General features: G+C 44.8%; 2 protein-coding genes across 4 annotated transcripts in view; one reads left to right on the top strand and one right to left on the bottom strand.

The window, feature by feature from the left end:
- Nucleotides 1-18,729, top strand: part of POLH (DNA polymerase eta) — a 45,891-nt gene extending 27,162 nt beyond the window's left edge. The window contains exons 5-11 of the mRNA XM_040473619.1: nt 3,718-3,887; nt 5,857-5,960; nt 7,130-7,249; nt 8,008-8,131; nt 8,675-8,740; nt 12,819-12,988; nt 14,706-18,729. Coding sequence (XP_040329553.1) covers nt 3,718-3,887; nt 5,857-5,960; nt 7,130-7,249; nt 8,008-8,131; nt 8,675-8,740; nt 12,819-12,988; nt 14,706-15,597 — 1,646 coding nt within the window. The 3' untranslated portion in view covers nt 15,598-18,729. The remainder of the gene's footprint in view (nt 1-3,717; nt 3,888-5,856; nt 5,961-7,129; nt 7,250-8,007; nt 8,132-8,674; nt 8,741-12,818; nt 12,989-14,705) is intronic.
- Nucleotides 1,915-27,058, bottom strand: GTPBP2 (GTP binding protein 2). 3 transcript variants are annotated; one of them, XM_040473621.1, is made up of 12 exons: nt 26,841-27,058; nt 25,046-25,072; nt 24,573-24,757; nt 24,107-24,215; nt 23,713-23,910; nt 23,239-23,413; nt 22,859-23,078; nt 22,313-22,448; nt 21,919-21,977; nt 21,139-21,310; nt 20,298-20,462; nt 1,915-2,284 (listed from the first exon to the last, which is right to left on the bottom strand). In XM_040473621.1, exons 1-12 carry the CDS (start codon nt 27,024-27,026, stop codon nt 2,255-2,257), a joined length of 1,662 nt encoding a protein of 553 aa, XP_040329555.1. In that variant the 5' UTR covers nt 27,027-27,058; the 3' UTR covers nt 1,915-2,254. The 3 variants fall into 3 exon arrangements, with proteins under 3 accessions (XP_040329555.1, XP_040329554.1, XP_040329557.1); XM_040473620.1 differs by lacking the exon at nt 1,915-2,284 and adding an exon at nt 18,051-20,062; XM_040473623.1 differs by lacking the exons at nt 1,915-2,284; nt 23,713-23,910 and adding an exon at nt 18,051-20,062.
- Between the last annotated feature and the right edge of the window lie 115 nt (nt 27,059-27,173).

Genomic DNA, 27,173 nt, shown 5'->3' on the forward strand with positions numbered 1-27,173 from the left:
AAAAATCTCACAATTTCAATAAATTCACATTTTTTGTTTCCCAAACAATAATAGGTGGTTTATTTATTTTTAATGTTTATTTTTGAAAGAGAAAGAGAGAGAAAGCTCATATAAGCAGGAGAGGAGCAGAGAGAGGGAGACAGAGGATCCGAAGTGAGCTCCGTGCTGACAACAGAGAGCCCGATTCGGGACTCGAACCCACCAACTGTGAGATCATGACCTGGGTAGAAGTCAGACACTCAACTGACTGAGCCACCCAGGTGCCCCTATAATAAGTGGTTTTATTTTTTATTTTTTGTTAAAATTTTTAATGTTTATTTTTGAGAGAGACAGAGTGTGAGCCAAGGAGGGGCAGAAAGAGAGGGAAACACAGAATTGGGAGCAGATTCCAGGCTCTGAGCTGTCAGTACAGAGCCCAACATGGGGCTTGAGTTCACAAATTGTGAGATCATGACCTGAGCCAAAGTCGGATGCTTAACCGACGGAGCCGCCCAGGCACCCCTGTAATAGGTGGTTTTAAAAGAAGGATTAGATTTGGGGGCACCTAGGTGTCCCCATCAGTTAAGCCTCCAACTTTAGCTCAGGTCATGATTTCATGGTTCATGGGTTTGAACCCTGCATGGGGCTCTGTGCTGACAGCTCAGAGCCTGGAGCCTGCTTTGGATTCTGTGTCTCCCTCTCTCTCTGCCCCTCCCTGACTCGTTGCTCTGTCTCTCTCTCTCAAAAATGAATAAAACATTAAAATTTAATTCTTAAAGGATTAAAGATTATATGTACTCATCTATATGTGTACATATATATACATATATATGTATATAAAACCTCACAATCCTATGAGGTACAGTACTATGTTCGTATCATAGACAACAAAACTGGATCTTAGAAAATTATAGAACTTGCTCAACGTCCCATAGTAAGTTCAAAAGCCAGTATTTGAACACTGCCTGACTGCAAAGTATTCTTTTAACAATTATGCTATATGTGTTACAGATAAGAGCTAAAACACTTTAGGGGTGCCTTGGTGGTACAGTTGGTTGAGTATCTGACTTTGGTCCAGGCCATGATCTCATGGTTCATGGGTTCAAGCCCCCATCGGGCTTTGTGCTGACAGCGCAAAGATTCGGATTCTCTGTCTCCCCCCTCTCTGCCCCTCCCCCGTCTCAAAAATAAATAAGCATTTTTTAAAAGTTCTAAAGGACGTTAGTGAGGCCCCCCAAAGTTAGCTAGAATAGCTGGAGAAGACCACATGATACATGAGACTTGAATAAGCCCTCAAGTATAGATAAGATTTATTTAAGCAAAGGGGAGAACAGAGTTAAGAAGTGAGAACATGGAAATAGAATAAACATTGGATATTCAGGAAATTGTAAGGATATAATAAATTTGGGATTAGTGGAAGATGAATTGAAAAGGCCAGATGGTCTTCAATGCCAGTTTTTAGAGTTGGTGCTTTATTCTGTAGGTATGAGAGAGCTAACAGTTTTGAACAGGGGATAAGATGGATAACACTGGTATTTGAGAACATTTCATTCATGGGTATTGTGTAAAATGCATTTAGGGAGAGGGTGGTTTAGGAGTTAAGGTGGTCTGGGAAAGAATGAAGAAAACCTGAATAAAATAGGGTGGGTGGATATGCGAAATGTTTTAAAGTGGGTTTCGTTGACTAAATGGGGAATGAAAGCAAAAGGAAGCCAATATTATTTAACCTTCAAACCTTTAATAGAAATAGGGAGTTGTTGGGGTGCCTGGGTGGCTCAGTCAGTTAAGCATCCAACTTCAGCTTGGGTCATGATCTTGCGGTTCGTGAGTTCGAGCCCCACGTCAGGCTCTGTGCTGGCAGCTCAGAGCCTGGAGCCTGCTTCGGATCCTGTGTCTTCCTCTCTCTCTGTCCCTCTCCTACACACTCTCTGTCTCTCTCCAAAATAAATAAACATTAACAAAATAAAAAATATGGTTATTTAAAAAAGGGAGTTGTTTGGGAAAGGGAATCTTTGAGAAGGAAGATATAATAAATGTTGATTTTAGTTATTTTTAGAAAATTTAGTGAACTATAGTTTGAAACTATAATGAAAAGTTCAAGAAGAGTTATTCTGTAGGGGGGTGGAGATAAGAATTAGAGTTTAGGAGTTTGGGGATAGAAATTAGGATTTGCATGTACTCAGCATAAGCAAATTGAAACATAAGCCTGTAGCAGTTCACCAAAAGAAAACAGTATATATACAGAGAGGAGGAGGAGGAGAATGTTGCTCAGTATCTACCAGGGTGTTAGAGGAAGAAGACAAGCCTGCAAAGGAGAGAAGCAGCAGTTATCAAGAGTTGGAAAATACTTCCTTCTATGTGCTCATCTTCCTCCTCTATATACATGAACCTTCACTATACCTCCCCATAGTTATTTGAGTGTATTTTCTTGCCTTGTTCATACCTCATTACGCTCTACTTTTTATAATATTTTATTTATTTTTAAGAGAGAAAGAGTGCAAATGGGGGAGGGGAAAAGAGAGAGAGAGACAGAGGATCTGAAGTGTGGGGCCTCAACTCATGAACCATGAGACCATGATTTGAGTCGAAGTCGAATGCTTAAATGACTGAGCCACCCAGGCACCCCTCATTACTGTCTCTTTAAACCAGCATTCCTAGGGCACCCTGGTGGCTCTTTTGGTTAAGGGTCCAACTCTTGGTTTTGGCTTAGGTCATGATCTCATCGTTTGTGGGATGGAGCCCTGTGTCAGGCTCTGTGCTGACAGCACAGAGCCTGCTTGGATTCTCTCTCTCTCTCTCTCTCTCTCTCTCTCTCTCTGCCCCTCCCCCACTCACTCTCAAAATAAACTTAAAAAAAAAAATGAAATATTTAGGAGTGCCTGGGTGACTCGGTTAAGTATCCAACTTTGGTTAAGGTCATGATCTCGCGGTGTGTGGGTTTGAGCCCCATGTGGGGCTCTGTGCTGATGACAGCACGGAGCCTGGAGCCTGCTTTGGATTCTGTGTCTCCCTCTCTCTCTGCCCCTCCCCCACTCATGCTCTGTCTCTCAAAAAATGATAAACATTTAAAACAGTTTTTTAAATAAGTAAATAAATAAACCAGCATGTCTGCATTTTCTATATACCTACCTCCCTTGCTATATATAATCATTTTTTAGGCTTTTCTCAAAACTGACTAGTTCAAAATTGGATAGTAAGATATTTTCAAGGCCCTGAGTCCAAAGCTATATCTAATTTCAATAGCTTATCAGAAGAATAAGACTAGTGTTTCTGATTGGATTTTAGCTACTCATCAGGAGAACCAGTCTCCAAAAATATATAAATACATTTATTTTAAAGTGTGAGTTAATTCTGAATATTTTCTAATTAAGTAACAGGATTCTTGGCAGTGTGCAAGGGAAAGTTGGAGGAAGAAAATTCCAGAAAACCAGAGAGAGAAAACAGATGTACTTTCAAATCAATGATCGTGAAAGACAATATGAATATACACTATGTGTTGCATATTAGAACTATAAGGTTCAGCCTATGCTGAAGCTAAGGCTGCTGGAATTGATAGGAAGGAGAAATTGATCTCTTAAGTACTGAGAAATCTTGTAAATGACTGCCATTTTTGTGTGTGTGTGTGAAAATGTACATTCGTAAAGTACCCTGAAATTGAAGCATTTTTCTATTAGATAACACAACTAAAGTCCTGACTCTAAAAAAAAAATGTCTAAATACAACCTTTCAATTTTTCAGAGGAGATGCGAAAACAAGGCTTACTTCAATGGCTTGATTCTCTTCAGACTGGTAACACCACCTCTCCGGACCTGCAGCTCACTGTTGGAGCAGTGATTGTGGAGGAAATGAGAGCAGCCATAGAGAGGGAGACGGGCTTTCAGTGTTCAGCTGGAATTTCACACAACAAGGTGAAGGCTAATTATAGGTTTCAAGGCGAAACATAGATATCTGCAGTTAAATACAGCAAGGATGGATATGACTGGGACATTTAAATCGTTACGTGTACATTTTGAAATGGGCTTCTATTTAAAATTCATTTTGGGGGCGCCTGGGTGGCGCAGTCGGTTGAGCGTCCGACTTCAGCCAGGTCACGATCTCGTGGTCCGTGAGTTCGAGCCCCACGTCAGGCTCTGGGCTGATGGCTGGGAGCCTGGAGCCTGTTTCCGATTCTGTGTCTCCCTCTCTCTCTGCCCCTCCCCCGTTCATGCTCTGTCTCTCTCTGTCCCAAAAATAAAATAAACGTTGAAAAAAAATTTTTTTTAATAAATAAATAAAATAAAATTCATTTTGAGGACCAAATAAATGCGTTCGTAATTCCTTAACAAGGGAAATGTCATTAAACATGCGCTTTCCTAAGAAGCAGGCTGAAAAGTTTGCAGAAAATGCTCATACAGTTGTATCCAAAAGATTTCCTTAATGACTGAACTATCTGTGGAAAGGAGGAGGTTAGTCTTTGCATTTTATATGTGAACCTATTTCTTTTCACTTGCTGAATATCCCTGAATTATCTCATTTCCTTTGTGGAATTGCCGGAGTATTTTCTGCTTTTGCCGATTTCCTCCTTTCTAATGAGAACAATAAGAGAGATGGAATAGTAAAATTTTATTAGTTTGGACCCCTATTTTGACTTAGAGAATAGACAATTGTCAATAATATAGGGGCAGAATAACTGGTTTTCTTTTTAAAGTGCTGTGAGGGTCTGGAATCTTTGTCCCCTTCTGACGAGGCTCAATAATTGGGCAGTGGCTGATTATCCCTGGTTACTACCTTTTCCCCCTTCCTCCAAGAAGAGGAAAGTTGCCAAACTATCCCACAGAGTTTTAGAGGTTTCTTCTGGTTGAGTGAAGGGAGGGGAAACAAAGGTCCCATTGTAGTAATTTGAACAAGACTAAATGTTGCCTAGTAGAAATTCTAGAGAATCTCTCCAGTGAATTTAAAGGATGATATTATACTTTTCCTACCAATTATAATTTGTGAACTGATACCACTGAAGCACCTTATTCTTTCAAAAGAGTTCTCAAGGACTTAAGGTTTGGGTTTGTTTTGTTGTTCCCCCCCACCCCCCCCCCCATTTTGAAGTCTTGTTTCTAGTAGAAGATGTTTGCTATTGGAGGATGATTTTGAGATCTCTATCACAGATACTTGAATTATGGTAATCTGTGTTAAATCTAGCACTCAAAATGGATTAACCATTAATCAAGAAATGTAAATCAGGGACACATGGGTGGCTCAGTCGGTTAAGCGTCCGACTTCGGCTCAGGTCATGATCTCATGGTTTGTGGGTTTGAGTCCTGCATCTGGCTCTGTGCTACAGCTTGGAACCTGGAGCCTGCTTCGGATTCTCTGTCTCCCTCTCCCTCTGCCCCTCGCCCACTTGTGCTCTGTCTCTGTCTCTCTCTGTCTCTCTCTCTCTCAAAAATAAATAAACATTAAAAAAAATTTTTTTTTAAAGAAATGTAGATCAATGTGGTAGGGTAAAACAGGTTTGTTTCAGCATTTTCATATGCACATGCCTAGAAATGCACCTTATGTAAGTGTCCTCTGCAGCTTCTCTGGGCTTTTTCCCCTCTTGAAGTGGGAGAACCTTAAGGAATTGATGGGAATGGAAAAAAAAAACGACCAAAGGGAAACCGAGAATAGATGTGGAAAGAACAATGAGGATGATGATAGTGGGTCATAGTTTCCACTGAGGATGTTGTGGGACACCAAGGTTTAGAGATGTCTTGAGTTTCTGGTTTTGTTTTTGTTTTTAATGTGGAAACCATTAGTAACAGCCCTTAAGCTGTGCCTGTGTTTTTATGTGTATGTTAATATTCACCAGCTCTCTGTGTGGGTGAGGTTGACAGTTACGAAGTTTTAATGCTTTCCATGCTCCAGGTCCTGGCAAAACTGGCCTGTGGACTTAACAAGCCCAACCGCCAGACCCTGGTCTCACATGGGTCAGTCCCACAGCTCTTCAGTCAAATGCCTATCTACAAAATGTAAGTATTCACGGAGTACCTTCAGTGTCACTCATATACTTGTGAAAGCACTCTGGTTTCTTCTGTCCCTTATGAGAGATTGGAGCAAGAAAATGTAGGTAACCAGGAAGGTAGAAGAGAGAGAACACAGGAAATTTTGAAGAACACAGACTTTTTTCCTAATGAGGCTTCAATTCTGGATTATCTATGGAAGTTACTTAATCCTGAATTTTAAAAAATGAACTGATTTTTAGCTGTGTCTTTAATTTCCTTCTAGCCTTTTTGTTCAAGTCTGTTACTAAATAACAAAACCAATAGGAATTTTACTTCTTTTTTTTCTTCTAATATCATCCCGAGGTGTTCAGGGCTACCAAACTGCTCCCAAAGTAGGTATGAGAGAAAAATCCAAATAAATGAATAACTAGGCTGTGCATACCAATTGTGTGTCCTTGATAAGGGCTTACACTATTGTTGAAGGGACAAGATGAAGGGACAAGACAGTTCAAAGGAACAGTGAAAGTGCTATTAAGACTGTACATGAGTATTTGCTAAATGAGTTATACAGGTAGTCATCAGAGTTCAGAGAAGAGAAATCTGAGAAACATTTATGAAAACTGCATGAGATTTTGCCAGATGATAATTGAAGAGCAATTCTGATTTTGATAATGTTTTGAACAGAAAAGGGGGAAAGTATAAGGTATTTGTGGTGAGCTGGGACATAAACCAGGTTAACTGGACCATGTTGGAGAAGATAAGTGATAGAAATAGGACTGAAAAGATAGGTTGAAGACATATTATAGGAAGCTTTACAGGCAAAGCTTAAGAATTTTTATTATATTCTTAAATATAAAAGGTTTTAGTCATGAAAAAGATTTGTCTTGGGGTTGGAATTTTAATCCCTAAATGGGATAGTAGATCCTGTAAAATTGAAAAATGTTTATACAGTTGACTTTGATAACTAATCAATGACTTTAACCTTTTGTTTATGCTATTGTTAATCTTCCCAGGTCCTAACTCCCAGAGAATTTGAATCATCTAGTCTTATACTAGGAAATTAATAGTTTACAGGAGCAGTACGTGCTCTCATTGTCCCTGAACCCTGTGGAGAGCTACTTACAGAAGCAAAATTTCTTATGTCTGCTGATAACCAGATGTTTATGATGTGACCTATAAATTCTTTGTCTTGTTAGCCGTAATCTTGGAGGAAAGCTAGGGGCCTCTGTCATTGAAATCCTGGGGGTGGAATACATGGGTGAACTGACCCAGTTCACTGAATCCCAGCTCCAGAGTCATTTTGGGGAGAAGAATGGGTAAGTGATTCCTAATGTTTTTCAATCATGACCTGTATGGAGATGCTAAAGTCAAACACAGACAAAAGCATCCAGTAAAATTTAGACTTATCTTTAACATTTGTTCCTCGAGATAATTTCTTTGGTTCTTTTGCTTTGAAATGTTAGGTCACTGTGGCCTGTCATTCTAGAGTAGTTTTTCATTTCCCTAAGTAGGTTGATAGGCTTGGATATTTAGAGCATTTCCGTGTGCTGAAATGCTGATAATTCCTTTAAAACCTTTTTTTTAATGTTTATCTTGAGGTGTGGGAGGAGAGGCAGAGAGAGAAGGAGACAGAGGATCCAAGGCAGGCTCTGCACTGACAGCAGCAAGCCCAATGTGGGGCTCAAACCCATGAACTGGAAGATCACGGCCTAAGCGGAAGTCAGACACTTAACCACCTGAGCCACCCAGGCACCCCTCCCTTAAAATCTTTGTATTTAGACTTATACCAAAAAACTTGGGGATATGAATCAGTGGCTTGCTCAGCACTTTTCCAAAAATACAAATGATGAGTTGGCTTTAAAAAGCACAACCAGTATCCCTCTCCTTGGCAATATATTCCACTAGCATTCATTGGGAAGGGCAGGGATTCTGTCAGAGGTGAAGTATACTTAATTCTGGACAAATTTTCCCATTTCTATGAAGGAGACAAAAAGGTAGTGCAATGTAGGCATTTTATTTTAACAAGAATTGTCATTTGCTTTCACCTTAAACTTTTTTTTCCTGCTTTTATTAGATCTTGGCTATATGCCATGTGTCGTGGGATTGAACATGATCCAGTTAGACCAAGAAAAATACCTAAAACCATTGGCTGCAGCAAGAACTTCCCAGGAAAGACAGCTCTGGCTACTCGGGAACAGGTAGGCAAGCATTCTTGTTCTCTTGAGAGAACATTGCCTCTTTTGAGGGGGTTAGTGGGTAGGTTTGGGTAACTGCAGAACGTTTAGTAAGTTAGACGGGGCCATTCTGTTGTAAAGTATGAAGTTCTTTTTTTGTGTTGAAAATGGACTAAACTTATTATTTTTTCCATGATTTATTTTTTCTATCCAAAAAGAAATAAGATGAAACTGACTGAAATTTGAAATGGAATTACTCATTTTTTTGGTAGATGATAACTTGGAAGGCCTAGGATATTATGCCTCAAGCTTGTGTGTTATTTTTTTTCTCAGAGCTGGAACATGCCTGAAGTTCACCTGATGGCATTCCAGCAGGAAAAGAAAATGAGAATCTTGAGCTAAGGCAGGTCAGAGTACTGAAGATTTCTATGATCTGTGATCTCTTGGTTATAAGGGAGACATTATTGCACACTTACATTTGTGGGAGAATTGAACAAATCCTCCATCTCGTACTATAATAAACCTAGAATTTTTAAATGAAAGATTAAAGTCTCAACACTTTTTTAGGTACAGTGGTGGCTTTTGCAATTAGCCCAGGAACTAGAGGAGAGACTAACCAAGGACCGAAATGATGTAAGACTTTCTTTCTTTATTCTTGGGGTGAGTTTGGGGATTTATTTATTTATTTATTTATTTATTTATTTTTTCAATGTTTTTTAGTTATTTTTGGGACAGAGAGAGACAGAGCATGAACGGGGGAGGGGCAGAGAGAGAGGGAGACACAGAATCAGAAGCAGGCTCCAGGCTCCAAGCCATCAGCCCAGAGCCTGACGTGGGGCTCGAACTCCCGGACCGCGAGATCGTGACCTGGCTGAAGTCGGACGCTTAACCGACTGCGCCACCCAGGCGCCCCGAGTTTGGGGATTTAAATACCGGTTGTTGTGTATCTTAAGGAGTAGAAACAAAGATACAAAAAGATACCAGACTAGGAAGTTTTAGGAAATCTTTTGGGGCTCCTGTGTGGCTCAGTTGGGTGAGCGTCCGCCTTCAGCTCAGGTCATGATCTCACAGTTTGTGAGTTTGAGCCCTGCATCAGGCTCTGTGCTGACAGCTCAGAGCCTGGAGCCTGCTTCAGATTCTGTGTCTCTCTCTCTCTCTCTCTCTCTCTCTCTCTCTCTCTCTGCCCTGCTCCTGCTCTGTCTCTCTCTCTCAAAAATAAAAAAAAAAATAAAAAAAATCTTTTTTCTTTCATAAAATTCAGCATAAGATCTGAGTATCCCATCTCCCTCGTTGCCATTTGCCTCTACTCTTTTGTATATTCCTTATTTAACCCCTCCTACAATCCTGAATATACAGTGGATCTTCATCAGAGTACAAAGCCATTAAATAAGACACTCAGGGATTAGACTGTAAATTATTGGAACTTGCAGTCCATGTGACAAAGTAGTGCTGGCAGTTTTAGAGACAGCGCATGAAGTCAAAGACTTGACATCTGATTAGTTTCTTTATCCTCTCCTTTATTTTTTTTTTAATTTTTTTTCAACGTTTATTTATTTTTAGGACAGAGAGAGACAGAGCATGAACGGGGGAGGGGCAGAGAGAGAGGGAGACACAGAATCGGAAACAGGCTCCAGGCTCTGAGCCATCAGCCCAGAGCCTGACGCGGGGCTCGAACTCGCGGACCGCGAGATCGTGACCTGGCTGAAGTCGGACGCTTAACCGACTGCGCCACCCAGGCGCCCCTATCCTCTCCTTTAAATCAAATAGCTTTATTGATATTTTACATACCATAAAATTCACCCATTTACAGTACACAGCTCAGTGGTTTTAGGACTTTCCAGAGTTGTTCAGCTATTCCACAATCAATTTGAGAACATGTCATCACCCAGAAAAGAGATCTATACCCATTAGCAGTTACTTAGCCCTAGGAAACTGCTGTTGTGCTTTATCTTCATACACTTCTTCGGGACATTTTATATAAGTGGAAGAATGCAGTATGTGGCCTTTTGACTTGCTTGAAATCTTTTGGTTAACATATTTTCAAGGTTCACTCATACTGTAACATGTATCAGTATCTTTTTCCCTTTTATGAATGAACAATATTCTATTATATGGATATATTTTGTTTATCCATTCATCAGTGAGTGAAAATTTGAGTTGTTCCTACTTCTTGGCTGTTACGAACAATGTTGCTGTAAACATGCATGTATAGATTTTTGGGTAGACATGTTTCATTTCTCTTGGGTAAATGCCTAGGATTAGAATTGCTGGTTCACATGGTAACTATGTTTAGCATTTTGAGGAGCTATCAGACTTACACTCCTAGCAGTGTAAAATTAATTTTACTATCTTTGTTACTGTCTTTTTATTTTAGCCATACTAGTGGGTGTGAAGTGGTATCTCACTGTGGTTTTCAGGTGCTTATTGGCCATTTTCTTATCTTCTTTGGAGAAATTTATCAAGATCCTTTGTCCATTTTCTTTAAAAAAAATTTTTTTTAACGTTTGTTTTTATTTTTGAGACAAAGAGAGACAAAGCATGAACGGGGGAGGGTCAGAGAGAGGGAGACACAGAATCTGAAACAGGCTCCAGGCTCTGAGCTGTCAGCACAGAGCCCGATGCGGGGCTCATCATGACCTGAGCCGAAGTCGGCCGCTTAACCGACTGAGCCACCCAGGCGCCCCATCCTTTGCCCATTTTTGAAGTGGTTGTCTCTTCATTATTGAGTTTTAAAAATTCTCTATCTATGTATATATTATATATATATTCTCTCTCTATATATATTATACTCTATGTAAGTCCCTTGTCAGATATTTGTTTTGCAAATATTTTCTCCCATTCTGTGGGTTTTTTCACTTTCCTGATGGTATTGTTCGATGTCTTCTCTCATGTTTCAGCATCTAGGGGTCCTACAGGTCAACTGTATACTGTCAGAAATCATCCCAAACTACCCGTTTGCCCCTTGTGGTGGTGAAATGTTTGTTCTTGGGTGGGCAATCCCAGTTGTGTTATGGGCCAATTTGCCTTTGCCCACTAGGTGTCGCTCCGTTCTCATTTCTCTTTATAAGCCTTCATGCAACACAGTGGGGACCCCTGAAAATCTCTCTCTCTTTAACCTTAAAAGGATTTTATGTCAAAAGTAATTCTGGACATAGAAGGTCCTTGTCACTTCACTGTTTAAAGTATTCTAGTGGCTTCCCTTCATACTTAAGTCTTGTGTAGACTTAATTTTGTATTTTTATTTTGTCATGACCAAAATGATTTCGTCCCTGGCTACTTCTCTGGCCTTATCTCCTGTCCTGTCCCCCTTCCTTCTCTGCTGTAGCCTCTACCCCACTGGCAGCCTTCCCTTTTATTTAACACACCAAACTCCCACGTTAGCAGTTTTGTTCTTGCCATTCCTGCAGCCTGGAGAATCTTTCCTCATATATTCTTAAAATTTCCTCTCTTGCTTTATTCAAGTCACCTTCTTCAAGAGACCTTCCCAACTACCCCATCACATCAGCAGCTTTAATCACTCTCTTCCTTACTCTGCTTTTTCTCATAGAAATACAGGGGCGTTGGGTGGCTCAGCATCCAACTCTTGGTTTCGGCTCAGGTCACAATCTCAACAGTTCGTGAGTTCAAGCCCCACGGTGGGCTCTGTGCTGATGGTGCAAAGGCTGCTTGGGATTCTTGCTCTCTCCCCCTCTGTCTCTGCCCCTCTCCCGCTTGTACTCAGTCTGTCTCTCTCTCAAAATAAATAAACTTAAAAAAAAAAAGAAAATAGAAATTTCTTATTTCTATTACATGCCTACTTGTTTTATTTTCTGCAGTTCCTATTACAAGACAAGACCCATGAGGGCCTGAACTTTATTTTGTTCTCTCCTATGTCTCTTTGGTGTAGTTGATACATGGTTTTAGTCAATTGCCTATTTCTATTCTCTGAAGATAAATTCTTATGAACTGTATTTATAAAACGTACAAAAATACAAAATACATTTTTACCCAACAAAATATTTGCTGCTGTTGGCTTGTTTGCCTTAGGGGTATTTCTTCTCACCACCATCTCCTGATTCTGGAGGATCCCTATGTAGACTTTTCGCCTTCTTATATTTCTGCCCCTTGACCTTTATTTCTTAGTTTGCCTTGCATCAATAGTGTTCATTTGGATGTCTAGACTTCACTGAAAATTGGGTCAATGATCTTGCTTTCTAGAGGCAAGCTCACTACACTGTATCTTCTATAGACAGGGTATAAGGAGGAGGTGCTAATGGAAACTTCTGTGCTTAAGTATAAGAGCATCACCAGCAGATTAAATAATAGACCTACTACTCAATCTTGACATCCTAGCTTGGATCTTCCTCTCAGACAATTACTTAAATGAATCTTTCCCTCAGTCACAAAATAGAATAAGTATTTGTTATAATCTTCCTGCATAGACAGCACAAAAAAACATTCAGGGAAAGAGTTTCCATTTTCATTTATTCTGTCCTGTTCCCATCACCTGTCAAAATATCCTAGATATGCTAATATTTCATCCTTCAATTCTGTCTGCTCCAATTACTTCTTGCACTAAGAAACAAGCATAAAATATTAAAAAAAAATTAAACATGACTATTTCCAAACCATTTCGTCACCCTGGTTCTTTTAATTTCCTCTCAAACAATTCAATATATAGAACCCAGATGCTCACAGTAACTTTCTGGTCTCAATCCTTTTATACCCACAGAATGACAGGGTGGCCACACAGTTGGCTGTGAGCATTCGTGTACAAGGAGACAGACGTCTCAGCAGCCTACGCCGCTGCTGTGCCCTTACCCACTACGATGCTCACAAGATGAGCCGTGACGCATTTGCTGTCATCAGGAACTGTAACACTTCAGGAATCCAAACTTGCTGGTGAGTTTAATTCCAGCTTGTCTTCTCAGAAGACACTTGTACCCTGTCTTTCTCTAAAATTAGTGGGTATATAGCTTTCCAGCTGGGGTAGGTTCTTGATGACTCTGGCTAGTGGGACCTATCACAGAGAGGAATGGAAGAAAACAGCACACCAGAAACAAGGCAGCTTGCCTACAGCTTCTTTGCCTGCCTTTGGTGCATTTCAGTTCAGGGGTGGGTTCCAGAGGCAGAATAATCCAGTACTATCCCCCCCTTTGCTGCAGTCAGGAGGAACAAGCAATGGCATGTGGGAGTATAGAAACTCAAGTTTCAAGGATCTTGAACTTGGGAATTTCAGCACTTAATTGTTCTATCTTAAAAGCATCTTCCTTGACAATGCAAGCGACCTATGTTCATTGATAATCTCAATCTAACATCCCAACTCAGTTACAAGCTCCGCTGGTATAAAACCAAATGTCGTATTACATTTCACTTCATTTGGTCATGAAAAATAACCAAATATATGATTGGAACATGTTCATTTATTGTTCAGATATTAATGATTTTCAGTATTGGGATCCTCTATTTATTTATTTAACATAGCCTATTACATTGAGAAAAGTATTCCTAATTCACAACGGAAATATAATTTTGTGGGAAACATAAATTGGTTGTTTACTTATAGATCTATACTAGAGATTGTAAAAAATAATAAAGGAAAGAAAAGAAAAAAAAAGGTTTCATTGAACACCTAAGTTATTGCTTATCTAAACATGTGGATACTACTGTTGTTTGTGCAGACCTACAATACGATGGGGTCTCTAAAGCTGGAGTCCTTTGTTCTTTATTTGGAATAATTTATTTAACTTATACTTCCTTATATATATGTTTATTTTCAAATATTGAACAGTTTCACTGAACCAAATGATAAATTATGATACTATGTTCATATGAAACCTTATAAATTAACAGACTCTAACACTTACCAGGAGTGTGAAACCTATTGACAGGGAAGCATCAAAATGATCTGATTGTAAGACTGTCCAGAGCATGAAACCAGAGGATAGTGATATATTGTTATAATAATTTTAAAACAGCACTTACTCCTTACCTTGTCGAGGGATTAATCTGTTTATAAAAGCACACTTTATCTTCTGAAATTCAACTCATGTGAAAATGTATTTGAGTAAACAAAATGAGTAACTTTGTTACAGGAATTTCTTGAAATGTTTCTGAGACTAAAATAGGTAATCCCAGTTGTGGGATTTCATGCTCTAGAAATTGGAGTTGAAAGTCTGTCAAAATTAGGGTTAGATGGTGTCCTCTTTAAAAACAGAATGGAATGGCTAAGAGGATTTTTTTAAGGGACTTTCCAGTCTGAATACTCTAAAGCTTTTTTATTGCCCTGAATAAAACTTCTTGCCTCAACCCAGGATTATAGCTGTTTTTACATATGTTATGACATACCTTATGAATACCTAGCAGTCAGAGGATCCAGTTTCTATGTCTGACCTGGTTAGATGTTCACCAAATCAGCAGTTCTCAAGATGTGGTCGTAGGCCAGCAATATCTGCATCACCCAGGAACTTGTGAAGAGTGCCTATCCCAGGTCTACTGAATCAGTATTAATCTGATACCCTAATATTTAAGAACCATAAATCCTAGAACCATAATCCCAGTCATTTACAAACTGAATCTGTGACCTGGTGCTAATCTTGTTCCTTTACTTTCTATACAGGTCTCCTCCCCTCACAATGCTTTTCCTCTGTGCTACCAAATTCTCTGCCTCTGCCCCTTCATCTTGCACAGACATCACCACCTTCTTGAGCAGTGACCCAAGTTCTCTGCCAAAGGTGCCAGCTACCAGTTCAGAAGCTAAGACCCAGGAATGTGGCCTGGCAGGGACAGCCACTAAGAAAGCAGCCACTTCTCTGGAATCATTCTTCCAAAAAGCTGCAGAAAAGCAAAAAGTCAAAGAAGCTTCAGTGTCATCTCTTACTGCCACTCCCCAGGCCCCCATGAGCAATTCACCATCCAAGCCCTTGTTACCTTTCCAAACCAGTCATGCTACAGGAACCGAGCCCTTCTTTCAGCAGAAGAGTCTACTTCTAAAGCAGAAACAGCTTAATAATCCTTCAGTTGTCTTCCCTCCACAAAATCCCCAGTCCAGCCCTAAAAAGTTAACAAACTCTTTTCCAACAGAGTATCCAGATTGCACCCCCATCTGTCAAGCAGTATTGAAGGTGGGATCCTCTAAAACAACTCCTGCAGGGATGGATTTGGCCCAGAATAGCCCAAGCAGTCTTGCTTCCGTAACTTCCACGTCTGCTCCGGAGGTGGCTCAGAAGTCAACTACTACCCCAAGTCCTGTGGCAGCTGAGGACCAAGTGCCCTGTGAGAAGTGTGGCTCTCTGGTGCCTGTATGGGAAATGCCTGAACATACGGACTATCATTTTGCATTGGAGTTACAGAAATCCTTTATGCAGTCCCGCTCCTCAAACTCACAGGTTCCTGCCAGTTCTCCTCAGGGCAAAAGAAATCCCAAGAGCCCTTCAGCCTCCAGTAATAAACGCCCTAGGCCCGAGGGCATGCAGACATTGGAATCATTTTTCAAGCCGTTAACACACTAGTGCTGCCCTCAGGCTTGCTGCAGGGTTTTAATATTTTACCTGTAAACTAGGAGATGGAAATGTGTTTACTTCTCAAGGAAACCTGTAACTTTTGTACAAGAAAAATAATCCAGTTAGATGCTGAGTTAAGACCCCCATCTCTTCACGGGCATGGATTCTAATTCCATTGCTGACAGAGATGTAAAAACGGACTTATCTTGCAGAGATACAACTGCTCGGAGTTTTTAATCATTAAAGTTTAGGGACGCAGTGTCGGTAAAAATGTGTGGGCCTTGAAGCCCACGAGAGGCACTTTCTTTTTCATCTGTAAAACTGATATACCTTACTGATTATTGGAAATCAAAGACAAGGTACTTAAAGTCTGTAGCTTAAAGATTGGAACAGAAAAGTAATGGAGAAAAAACGTTTTCAAAAGATTTTTCCTCAAGCTCTGCGACAGGGGCAGTTTAGATAACGCTTTGACCAAATGTGAAGTTTGAGAACGTGAGGTAAAGGCCTGACACCCTAAAGTGGTAACTAGTTTAGGGCAGGGCTCTATACACAGAAGCCACTCAATAAATACTGAATTTCATACAAGTAAACCCCATTATGACCACAATTTTAGCCACTGGTCCTTCTATCTCTTGTGTTTGGTCTAATGTAGAATGAGAGTGTTCGTGGACTAGTTCAGGAACTCTGTTTAGATCGGGTAAGTCATGATCAGAACTAGATCCTCTCTGGGATCTTGCTGGTTAGGGCACCTAGATGGCTCAGATGGTGACTCCTGATCTCAGGGTTGTGAGTTCGAGCCCATGCTGGGTGTAGAGATTACTTAAAACTAAAATCTTAAAAAAAAAATTATCTTGCTGGTCTGAGTGTGATTTTGAGGAGCAGGAGCATCAGCATTATCAGGGAACTTCTAAGAAATTGTCTCAGCCTCACCTTCACCCGTACTGACCCAGAATCTGTATATTAAAGATTCTCCAGGGTGTTTGAGGACTACTGATCTAGAAGATGCCAATGGCAAGCCAGGTTTGTAGAGGGCCATGACATTTCCTTAAACCCTAAAGTACAAATGTGAGGTAGTACTTGGCTTTCAGGGTCACTGGCATGTTCATCTCTTTCCTTTTGATGTTTGAATATTTAGCTTAGGGCTTATCGTAGCTTTCTGCACTTGTCCATGCTGATAATTCCATTTTCTTTTCTTTTTCTTGGTTTTAGAGAGTGCGCGAGCAGGGTAGAGGTGGGGGGATAGAGGGAGAGAGAGTATCTTAAGCAGGCTTTATGCTCAGCACGGAGCCTGTCTCAGGACTCAATCCCACGACCCTGGTATCATGACCTGAGTCGAAATCAAGAGTCAGACGCTCAGCCAACTGAGCCACCCAGGTGCCCTTACAGTACTGTATTCTTAATCTCTGTTCTTATATGTGGGAAGTCAGCTTTTTTGATCTAGGAAACCTTGAGTCACACAGAGAACCCAACCGAAGATGAGCTGAATTAGGTGGTGTGTTGGGGGAAGTGGGTAGGAAGAATGGTGTACACATCCCATCTCTCATATGTACACAAAAACCAACTGCTTTTAAAGCTTGTTTATAAATTAGGGGTCTGTATTTAGTTTGAAGAAAGTGGGGAGCATTTGAAAACCCTGAGTCTAGCAGGAAACTCTCTTCAAAACTATCTTCTTTTGAGGTAGTTGAATGCTGTGTACCATGGCCCTTTCCCTGCTAGATTTATAGTTTCCTGAAGGCAAGAATTCTTGCACATAATAGGTACTTGATATTCATTGGATGAAACATATGAAGTAAGCAATTTTAGATGATTACCAGAACTGGAACAGTAAAAATGTACATACAGCTGATGGGGGTGAGGGTCTGCCTTACACATCTTTTTATCCTCCTAAACATTCCATTGATGTAGCAAGGTATAGCTCAGTGGTTCCTGAAGATATCTCATTAAATACTGAGATCATTTTCTAAAATTTCCTTTCTTAATCCAGTGAAAAGTTTGTTTTGTTTTGTTTTTTAAAGCCTAAAGAAGCAATACTCTCCTTTGGGTACTGTACAGATCAAGTGAAACAAATTTTTAACACTTTGCTTGATTGGAAAGAGAAATTATGAGTAGAAACTTTAGTTTCACTGGACTTATAAGAGGCCAAGATGGGCGGGAGTAGTGAGTAACCAGTAACAACAATACAAGCAGCACACCTATTTTCTTGGAAATGCCAACCCTGCCCCAGCATAGTGGCAATAAGCCCATGGAGGTACGAGCAGACGGACACGCAAAGGTCAGTGTTGGTTGAAAGCTATAGTACCTTTTTTGCTGAACACAAGCTTTTCTCATAGCCGTTTATCAGCAACTGTACAGACGGAAACGAACCGCTCTTAGTCCCTGACACAGGAGGAAGTTCTTCAACCACAGGCTACTTATAGTAGCCAGTCAAGCCAGTGGTATTTTTAAAAGCAGCAGAGCTTGAATAGTTAAGGAAGCTTTTACTTTAATACCCTGGAGACAGAATGCCTCGCTGGACATTGGGCCACATTTATCATTAAATTTCTTTTGCAAGGATCACTGCTCAAAACGCAGTCCCATAAAACATGACCATCAGGTACTCTGAACACAGAAACACGAAGAAACGACTAAGGTGTGGCCAGGTGGTTCCAAGAAGCCAATTTAGGCTATGTAAACCTCACTTCGAGCTTTTCTGCATTGCTAGGGAGAGCGTGAGAGCCAGATTAACGTGACTCTTAAATTTCACTCTTCATTAAGTAGCTCATATGCTAATCTCCACATCTCTGACATGGCACAGAAGTGGGCTCCTCATCACTGTGACCATAGCAAGTGGCCAACTCCTCAAGTGCGGGCTGGTTACCTGTCTCAGCTGAAAAGGCAGCGGTTTCACTTTCTATTCTGCTTGCTCAAGAGCAATGCAAATAAGCCAGAATACCCAGGTCACAATACTGGAACGATGATCGCTGGGAGGGACAGGAAAGGGAGAATGGTAAATGATACCAGATGGGCTCTTTTCTCCATCCAGGGCTCAGTGGTGCTAGGGTTTCACTTGTCTCTAATCCTGAAGAGGAATCTAGCCCTGGAAGCTGAGCCCATATCTTAAGCATAAGCACAGTGTATTCAATAAAACATTTTTATTCTGTACAATATATATGTGTGTATTTAAATATATATATGTATGTATATATTTATATTTATATTTATATTTATATATATATGTATATGCAGAGAAACCTGAACCAACAAATCCCTGAGTCCGGGGAACCCAGGACATTAACAAAGGGAAAGGAAGGAGTCCATGCCCTAAAGTGTAGGAAATATGGCAACATCTTTCCCTTTCCCCCAGGCTCCCTGCAACAGAGGGAGGATTTAACATGGGAGCAGGAAGGGTGGAGGGGGTAAAGGATGGCAGGATGGGGAGCTGTGGGTCAGGTCCCCAGTCACTAGTCTGGGAAAGTAAAACACTGTTTGATCCAGCATTAAAACCAACAAATCACTGCAGAGGAAGGGACGAGACTGATTGACATGCAGCTGACCTTCGGTATGCCAAGCCTCAGCTCGGCAGCCCCACTCCTGGGCCAGCACAACAAATAGCACCTGTGGGGCCTATGAGCAGAAAAATGGAGAATGGCCCTTGAGTGAAGGGAAGGGAGACAAAGCTGAGGAACAGACCTCATGTCTCAGCACAAGGTGGGAGCACTGCCCCTGTGCCATTTCTTCAGACTCTGGGCCAAGACCTCATGTCTCAGCACAAGGTGGGAGCACTGCCCCTGTGCCATTTCTTCAGACTCTGGGCCAGCTGGGCCAGCTTCAGACCCGGGAGCAGCTGTCTTTTGTCCACAGTCAAGTAGAGATGGGCAACTTACATGGCCTTGAGAAGAGGTATACAAAAAGGAGTGCTTTTGAGGACCACCCCAGTTGTTGTGACAATTCCTGAAGTGCAGGGACCACACCAGCAGATCATGCCCAGTCCAGACAGTGGGGCCAAGGTGGTGGTGGTCAGCTCCCTCCGGTAGACAGGCCGTGGAGTTCCCAGGGTTGATGAGCCAACCAGGTGGACACAAAGCTGCTGAGCACTGCCCTGAATTCTCCTGTCTTCTTGAGAACCTCAGGACTGCCCATCCCTGGCCACAACAAGCTTGGCACCTCTCCAGAAAGGTGGCAGGGAGCAAGGGGCAGAGGGCACCGGTCTCTCCCTAGCCTATTAACACACAGAGCCACCAACAGCGGGGGCAGCATGGCCAAAAGTCACCTTATATATTGTGGGGACGGCAGTAGAGCTGTGCCTGCCTGGAGGAGTTCAGAAGCCCATGTTGGCCTGGGCCTCTCCTGCTGCAATGGCTTGCACATCAGTGACATGGCCGATGCCCTTGGTGACACCCTCCCGGAACAGCAGCTTGGCGCCCACCTTCAGGTACTCTGGGTGTTTCAGGAAGCGGAAACGTACCACTGCCTTCTCCCCTGTCCGCAGCTTGTCCTGCAGCAGATATGCCGTCACGGGTCCTGGGCAGTACCTCCCATCCCATTCTCTACCAGCCTTGGCTCTCCACCCTCAGGGGCCTATCAGGCTTCTACCCACCCAGAGTGGGGCTTTGTCCCCTTTACGGGATCAGGGAATTCTCTAGGAGTCTGGGGCCAGGTCTCCTTCCTTTCTGGAGGCAGAAGAATTATGACTTTCCCCTGGAAAAACAGCATGGCTGGGTCCCTCTCACCTTGGCATGGATCTTTTCCACCACTGCTGTCTGACGTACGTTGCCCACATGTACTGTCACCTGGAAGCCTCGCCGGAACGTGGTGGCATGGAACAGTAGAACTATCTCTGCCTCGAACACTGAGCAGATGGTGGGATTCATCTCGGGGCTCACCATCACCATGCCCTGGGGAGGCACAGCCCCCAGACCAAGGGCAGACCTTGCATTAGTCTCTCCCTCCCCCACCACCCTCACACCCTTTCCAGCTCCTGAATTTCCTCTTCCTCTAGGACTTCAAACACAAAGACCTCAACAGACAATATTCAAAACTCTCCACTTAAGGGGCGCCTGGGTGGCGCAGTCGGTTAAGCGTCCGACTTCAGCCACGTCACGATCTCGCGGTCTGTGAGTTCGAGCCCCGCGTCAGGCTCTGGGCTGATGGCTCAGAGCCTGGAGCCTGTTTCCGATTCTGTGTCTCCCTCTCTCTCTGCCCCTCCCCCGTTCATGCTCTGTCTCTCTCTGTCCCAAAAATAAATAAACGTTGAAAAAAAAAAATTTAATAAAAAAAAAAAACAAACCTCTCCACTTAAAACCCTTCCTTATCCCTCCCACGTCCTCTAATCCTTCTGCTAATGTTTAGTATTTGTAAGGTCCTGGATATTCAGGTTGCACGACAACGATCCATATTTAAGTATCCTGGGTATTCTAAGCCTTTTTCAAACAGTCTGTGGAACCAGCTTCTTGGGTTAGAGACTGTGTTTCCTTTGAGTTTCTCTGAAGCATCTTAGGTGCTTCTCATTCAAGCAGCCAGTGTCCCAGGCACTTCTCTGTGTTCCCTCTGCAACCCATCCTCCCACCTCACCTTGCGAAGAAGTGCACGGTCAAAGTCCCCGAGGGCCAACGTAGCAGCCTGACCAGCTCGCAGCACACGACAGGCAGAGCGGTTGCGTTGGATGCTGCATACTCTCAGCTCCAGGAAGCAGCCATCGTCCGTGGGGCCCACTACCAGCTGGTCTCCCTCACGGCAAATCCCACTGTAGCCCAGAGGGCAGGTGGCACAGCATCAGCCTAGGCCCCCCCCCCCACCAACCTGCTTCTCTGTGAGAGTCACCCAGAACATTCTTTCCCTTCTAAGGCTGACTCCCTCAGGTGGGGGGGAAAGACCCTAAACTCTGGCATGTAGGCAGGGGAGAGGCCCAGTTCAAGGTTCAGACTCTGAAGGCTAATACCTGGAAAGGCCAGTAGTGATGGCTAGAGAGATACCTGCTGCTTTGACACTGAGTACCTGGTCCCTGAAAGAGCAAATTATTCCCTTGGGTTTCACTCTCTGCTTTGAAAAGAGTCTTAAGGGATCTTTTATTTTCCTACATGCAAATGAAGTCAGTTGAATACATCTGGGGCTCAAGACCCACATTTCTCCCTCAGGGGCCGGGAGATGCCCAGTGAGCAGCAATACTGCTTGTTCCCTCGTGAACCAACAGACTAGCTTTTTCTAGCTCTTCTCATTGTGACAGCCCAATCCAGAAACAAGCACATAGTTTGAAGGGCTCTGTTCAATTCCAGGGTCCTTAAGGCCATGACCCAGCATATGGGTATGCGAGGGCTGAATGGGGTAGGCAGCAAGCAAATCAAAGCAATTCACCTGGAAAGTGTTCCTCCAACAACAGTCCCCACCTCTGGTACTGTGTAGATTTCATCCACCTGAAGCCAAAGAAAATGCTATCAATGGCCAGCCAAGCCCAAAATCTCAAAACAGGCTCAGGGCTCAGTCAGAAATAGTCCCTCCCAGGGGCGCCTGGGTGGCTCAGTCAGTTGAGCGTCTGACCTCCGCTTGGGTCATGATTTCACTGTTCATGAGTTCAAGCCCCACATCAGGGTCTCTGCTGTCAGCACAGAGCCTGCTTCAGATCCTCTGTCCTCCCCCACTCCCTCTGCCCCTCCCCTCCTCACATGCATGCTTTCTCAAAAATAAAAAGAAACAGTGCCCCCCCCCCCCCCAGTTCCTCAGCTCACTGCCTGTTCAGGTGGCCAATTACCTGAAACTCTGTCAGCTGCTGCATGAGTTCCTCCTGCTCCTTGCTGTTGGTAAGTGGTGGCAAGATATTCAGAAAGACTTTGAGCAGGTCCAGACTCTCTCCAGACACGCTGGACAGTGTGAAGATAGGAGTGACACTGTAAAGGAAGGCAGCGAATGGACAGATAAGGAAACTTCTAACAGGAAGCAGAGGCTAGAGCTCCATGCGTGCAAAAGTGAGCTTGTGGGGCAGGGGTACCTCTCTCCTATCTGCTCACCTTTTCAGGAGCTGAGTCCTCTGTCTGTGAGCCAGCCAAGGAGTGTGGATCATGAGGCTTATCTCAGGGACCAAGGGAGACAGCGAATGCCTGGCATAGCATTTTGTCTCCTGGGTTCCAGGCACTAGCAAAGCTCCAGGCTGGCTACCACAGACTCCCTCCCACAATGCCAACCAGAAAAACCACAGAACTGAGCCAGAACTGGTCTGGACCTGGGGTGGGACACCACACCCTGGGGCCCCATGGCAGCCTTCCCTGTGGATCAGGGCTCTGGGGTGAGAAAGGCTTACTTGGGTGACTGGGCAAACTGTTGGGCAGCCGTGACAGCATCATCCTCGGAGGTGACCAGCATGGGGACCTTGTGGCAGCCAGGCTGCTTGAGGACCCGCTCTAGCTGTCGTACCGTCCTCTCCACTGTGGTCTTGGCACATAGGTCCACCTTGCTGACCACGATGAAGAAGGGCACTTTCAGGGCCAGGGCTAGCCCCAGATGTTCCCTTGTGGTGCCAGCTGCCTCAGAGAAGGAAGGCGGGCAGTAGGAGAAAAGGGTGAGAACATGGGAGGGAGCAGAGGGAACAGGAGAGTTTGTCTGGCTCCCAGATTTGAGGAGGCCCAGGGTAGGAGAGTCAGCACCCCCCTCCAGCCCCGTCCCTGCCCCGATGCCTCGTACCAATCCCAGTGTTAGCACTGACGAGGAGCAGGGCGCAGTCAGGGCAGTATGAGGTGAGGCCAAAGATGGTGGTGTGTAGGTACTTGTGGTGGCCTGCCAGGTCGATGAAGGTGATCATCTTGGAGCTGCTTTCACAGATCTCTTCTGCCGTCCGTGAGTCACTGTAATTCACCACCTGGCCCAGAGCCCAGGGCTCTCAGTGCCCCCTGCCAGCCTCCCCAACCCTTTAAGAGTTGCCAGGACCTAAACCGGTCGCTGGGTGACCCTGCCTCTTAACCCTGAGCCCCATATCTGATTTGATTCAGCTGATTTCCCCATTTGTTTTCTAAGGAGACAGAGCTTGTTCAATGCCCTCAGGGTCGTCTTCTACACTACTCCGACAAGTCTCCACACTCTGCCCTCGGACTCTGTCCTTCACCACTACCATCCCATCCTCAGAGTCTGGCCCCACTGGGTCCCGCTGATTTCATGCACCTCTCCCTTGCTGTTAAAGCCCAGGATCTCGAAGCTGATGCTGGAGGTTCGGCCAGACTGAATCTCATGCAGGTGGCGGAAAAGGTTGAGTCGAGCCCGGCCCCGCCCATTGTCCAGCTCTCCCTGGGTCAGGACTCCAAGCAGAGTCGACTTCCCTGAGTCCACATTGCCCAGGACGGCCACACGGAGGTCTAGGAACTGTGGATGAATTGCCAGAGGTAAGGGCTCCAATCCCTTACATCGCTCCATGGATGGTTGAGTTAAGGGCAGTGACACTCCCTGGGGACCAAATAACGACCTGGACACCCCCAGGTTCCCGGGCCAGTGAACAACCTGCCACCAGAGGCCCTCCTGGGAGCGTGGGCGTGAGAGATAGGGAAGGGTGTGTGCTCACCTGTTGGTTGTCAGGGACCTTTCGTACCAGCACCTCGGTAATCTTCCGGGGCATGTCGCTGTCATAATCCACTTCTCGCTCCCGGAGAACAGTGATGTCTGCCCCGACCCTGTCATCACAAAGCCATACTGCCACACCTCAACTTTATTCTCCTGCCCCCCACCTTCCGCCCTCTGGACCAAATGGCCTTCCCACACCTCCCAAACACCCTACTTCACTTCTTATCACCCTTCAATCTATCCTACATCCTTTGAAACAAACAAATCTTAAATCAAGGAGCAAAAAAGCCTAGGTCCAACATGGAGGAGCCCAGAACACTAGCCTTCCCTACTTTAGCCTTTTGTCAAGAGTAGGCAGCAGAGGGAAAGTCCCTCCTTGGCCCCTCGGGCCCAAGATAACTGGGTATTCACAGGTCTTCTCCAGAGGCGGGTGAGGAGAACCGAGGGAGAATATTCGGGAAGCATACTTCTCTGCCATCCGGTGTAGGGTCTTGAGGGATGCCCGCATCTCCTCCTCAGCCAGCCCCACCAGCAGCCCATTGTCCTCTACCCCAATCTGGTAGACAGCCTCACCGCGGCCCTCCTGGAGCCGCCACTTCATCTGTGTCACCAGGTGCTCAAAGCGGTACTGGGATGGATTCACCAGCTTCAGCTTAGGACAGGCGAGGTATCGCAAGAAAATAAGGTCAGAGATACTCCTCCTAAACCCACGTGCTTCCCACCTGTCCTGCTCCAAGGACCAAGACCTTCCCTTCCTCCTTAACCGCCCCCCGCACCCCATCCCTGGCCTCTTCTAACAGTCAGTCCCCCTCCATCAGAATGAGGTGCAGGGCCCTTACCCTGAATCATATTCCTAAACTGCTATAGATAATGAAATTGAAAGGATCTCAGAAAAATCACGCCCCCCCCCCCCCGCCAAACCCCCGAGCGTAAGACTCACTTTATATTCGATGTTTCCATCTTCAGCCTGAAAAGAAACAGAGAACAGTTACCACACGTTGTCCTGACCCAACTTCTGCTTCCCTTTGATTCTTGCTGGGGCCCAGGCAGCTAACTTGAGAGAGCAGGAAGCTCAGTGGCACCTGCTTAGACAGGTGCCTGCCAAAGGTCATTGGCAGACAAACCCTCTACTCAGCCCCAGTGGACCTCTCTGAAGGAAAGGCCTCTAGGAATACTGTGAGTCACCCATCTAAGCCAGAAACTGAACCCTTAGCCCCTCCTTTCTTTGATCAATGGTGGTACATTCTTCCTAGACACAAGTTCACCCCCTCCTTTCCCCTGGGGCCTCAAAGTTTTGTCCCCAGGGGTTTAGATCTCCTCCGTGTTCAGGCTGCTGAGGCCCTTCTTTGCTACTGGTCTGGAAGACACCATTTCCTTCCTGCCCACCCCTCCCCGCTGATGTCCTCAAGAGTAAGAGGCTGCAAGAGGTTCTGGGTCAGGGCCAAAGGGTGAGCTCAGTACTGGTCACTATAAGCCTGATGAGAGAGGAGCCCAGGTAAAATGAGGGGCAGGGCTCCAAAGCTGGGGCTGAGATGAAGAGAAGAAACTCAGAAAATGCAATAAAGGGGACAGACTCCACCAACCAGACTCACATGCCTCAGATGATGAAATCCCGGATCCATCCACATAATTTCCTCTACCTCTTCCCTCTATCAGGGGACCCACCAGAGAAGCAACCTGTTGCCTGACCCTTCCCCTCTAGGGAGCAACGGGGTAAGAGATTTGCTTGTTCTGCCTGTCCTGCATTTTGGCACTGCTCCTCCCTGGCCATTTCTTTTTCTTTTTTCCTTCCTGTCATCATTCCATCTCTCCAACGCCTTCTGACTTCCAGCCTCTCACAGGTCTTCACCCATAATCTCTGCTTCATGGAATATAAGGGAGATCTTTTCCCATTAGCAAAGACCTTCCTTTTTATCATCTTGCTAAAAATGAAAAATTAGGATGGGTGGCTGCAGAATAGTGGTAGAAGGATGACGGTCTAGGCCAATAGTTCTCAAAGTGTGGTCCCAGGACCAGGTAGCATTAGCACTGCCTGGGAACTTGTAAGAAATGCAGAGTATCAGGCCCACCTCTGACCTACTGAATCAGAAACTCCAGGGGTGAGGTAGCAATCCAGGGGATTCTGATACATGCTAAAATTTGATAACCACTGGCTCAGCTCTTCCCCTCAGTCCTCCTTTCCTAAGAGGGACGAAATAGCAGTTACTCTCTGCTTTAGGGATAGATGGAGCAAGAATGTGGAAGCTGTCCCTATTTCCTCATAGGACAAAGGGCGGGAAGACCTAAGCCTGACTGTTGTCTGTTTTTATACTGTGTACTCAACGATACAGACGGAACATATTGCTCTTTTCCCCAGTACTCCCCTGTGGAACAAGTTTAGAAAACTCTCTCCTCATCCCAGGATTGAATCTCCCTCCCTACACAAGGATGAAGCGCGGGTATTCTACTCCGCTCTTTCCAAGGGGATAAAAGTGGGATCATCTTTCCCCACTACTCTTCCTGAGGTTACTGGACCAGAATGGGAGGGATCCTCCCTCCCCACTCTTCCTCGCTGGGGTCTGTCTGACCAGAGGGAAGGTACTCCCTGGGGTCTTAGGACCGGAAGGAAGGGTTCTCCTCTCCCCTCCGTGTTCTGACACCGGAAGGGGGTATCAATTCCCTCTGTCCCGCCTCCCTGGAGTACCGGGACCGGAAAGAGTGGTTTCCTCTCACCCGCCACTTCTTATGGAGCTCACCTCGGGGGGCAGGTACGGAGGGTTGTTGGCTTTGCCTCCTCTGTTCCTTCCGTTCTTCTTTTTCCCCTTCGGGCCCCCGCAGCCGCTGCTGCCGCCGGCCCCCCTTGCCTTAAGGGTTCCGCCCACGGCCGGGCCTCCTCCGGGCCGGCAGCAGCCGCCGAACAGCTCCGATACCCGCGAGTCCATCCGCCGCTGCCGCCAGCCCCCCGCCCGGCCCCTCCCCCCCCGCCACCACCGCCGCCGCCGCCGCCGCCCCTACTGCCACCGCCGCGTCCGGCCAGCCAGAGGAGAGCGGGGTGGGGCCCTGCGCAGGCCACGCCCCCACCCTTCTCT

Source organism: Herpailurus yagouaroundi, unplaced genomic scaffold, assembly GCF_014898765.1.
Source record: "Herpailurus yagouaroundi ecotype Mexico unplaced genomic scaffold, PumYag 139, whole genome shotgun sequence".
Classification (NCBI taxonomy): Eukaryota; Metazoa; Chordata; class Mammalia; order Carnivora; family Felidae; genus Herpailurus; species Herpailurus yagouaroundi.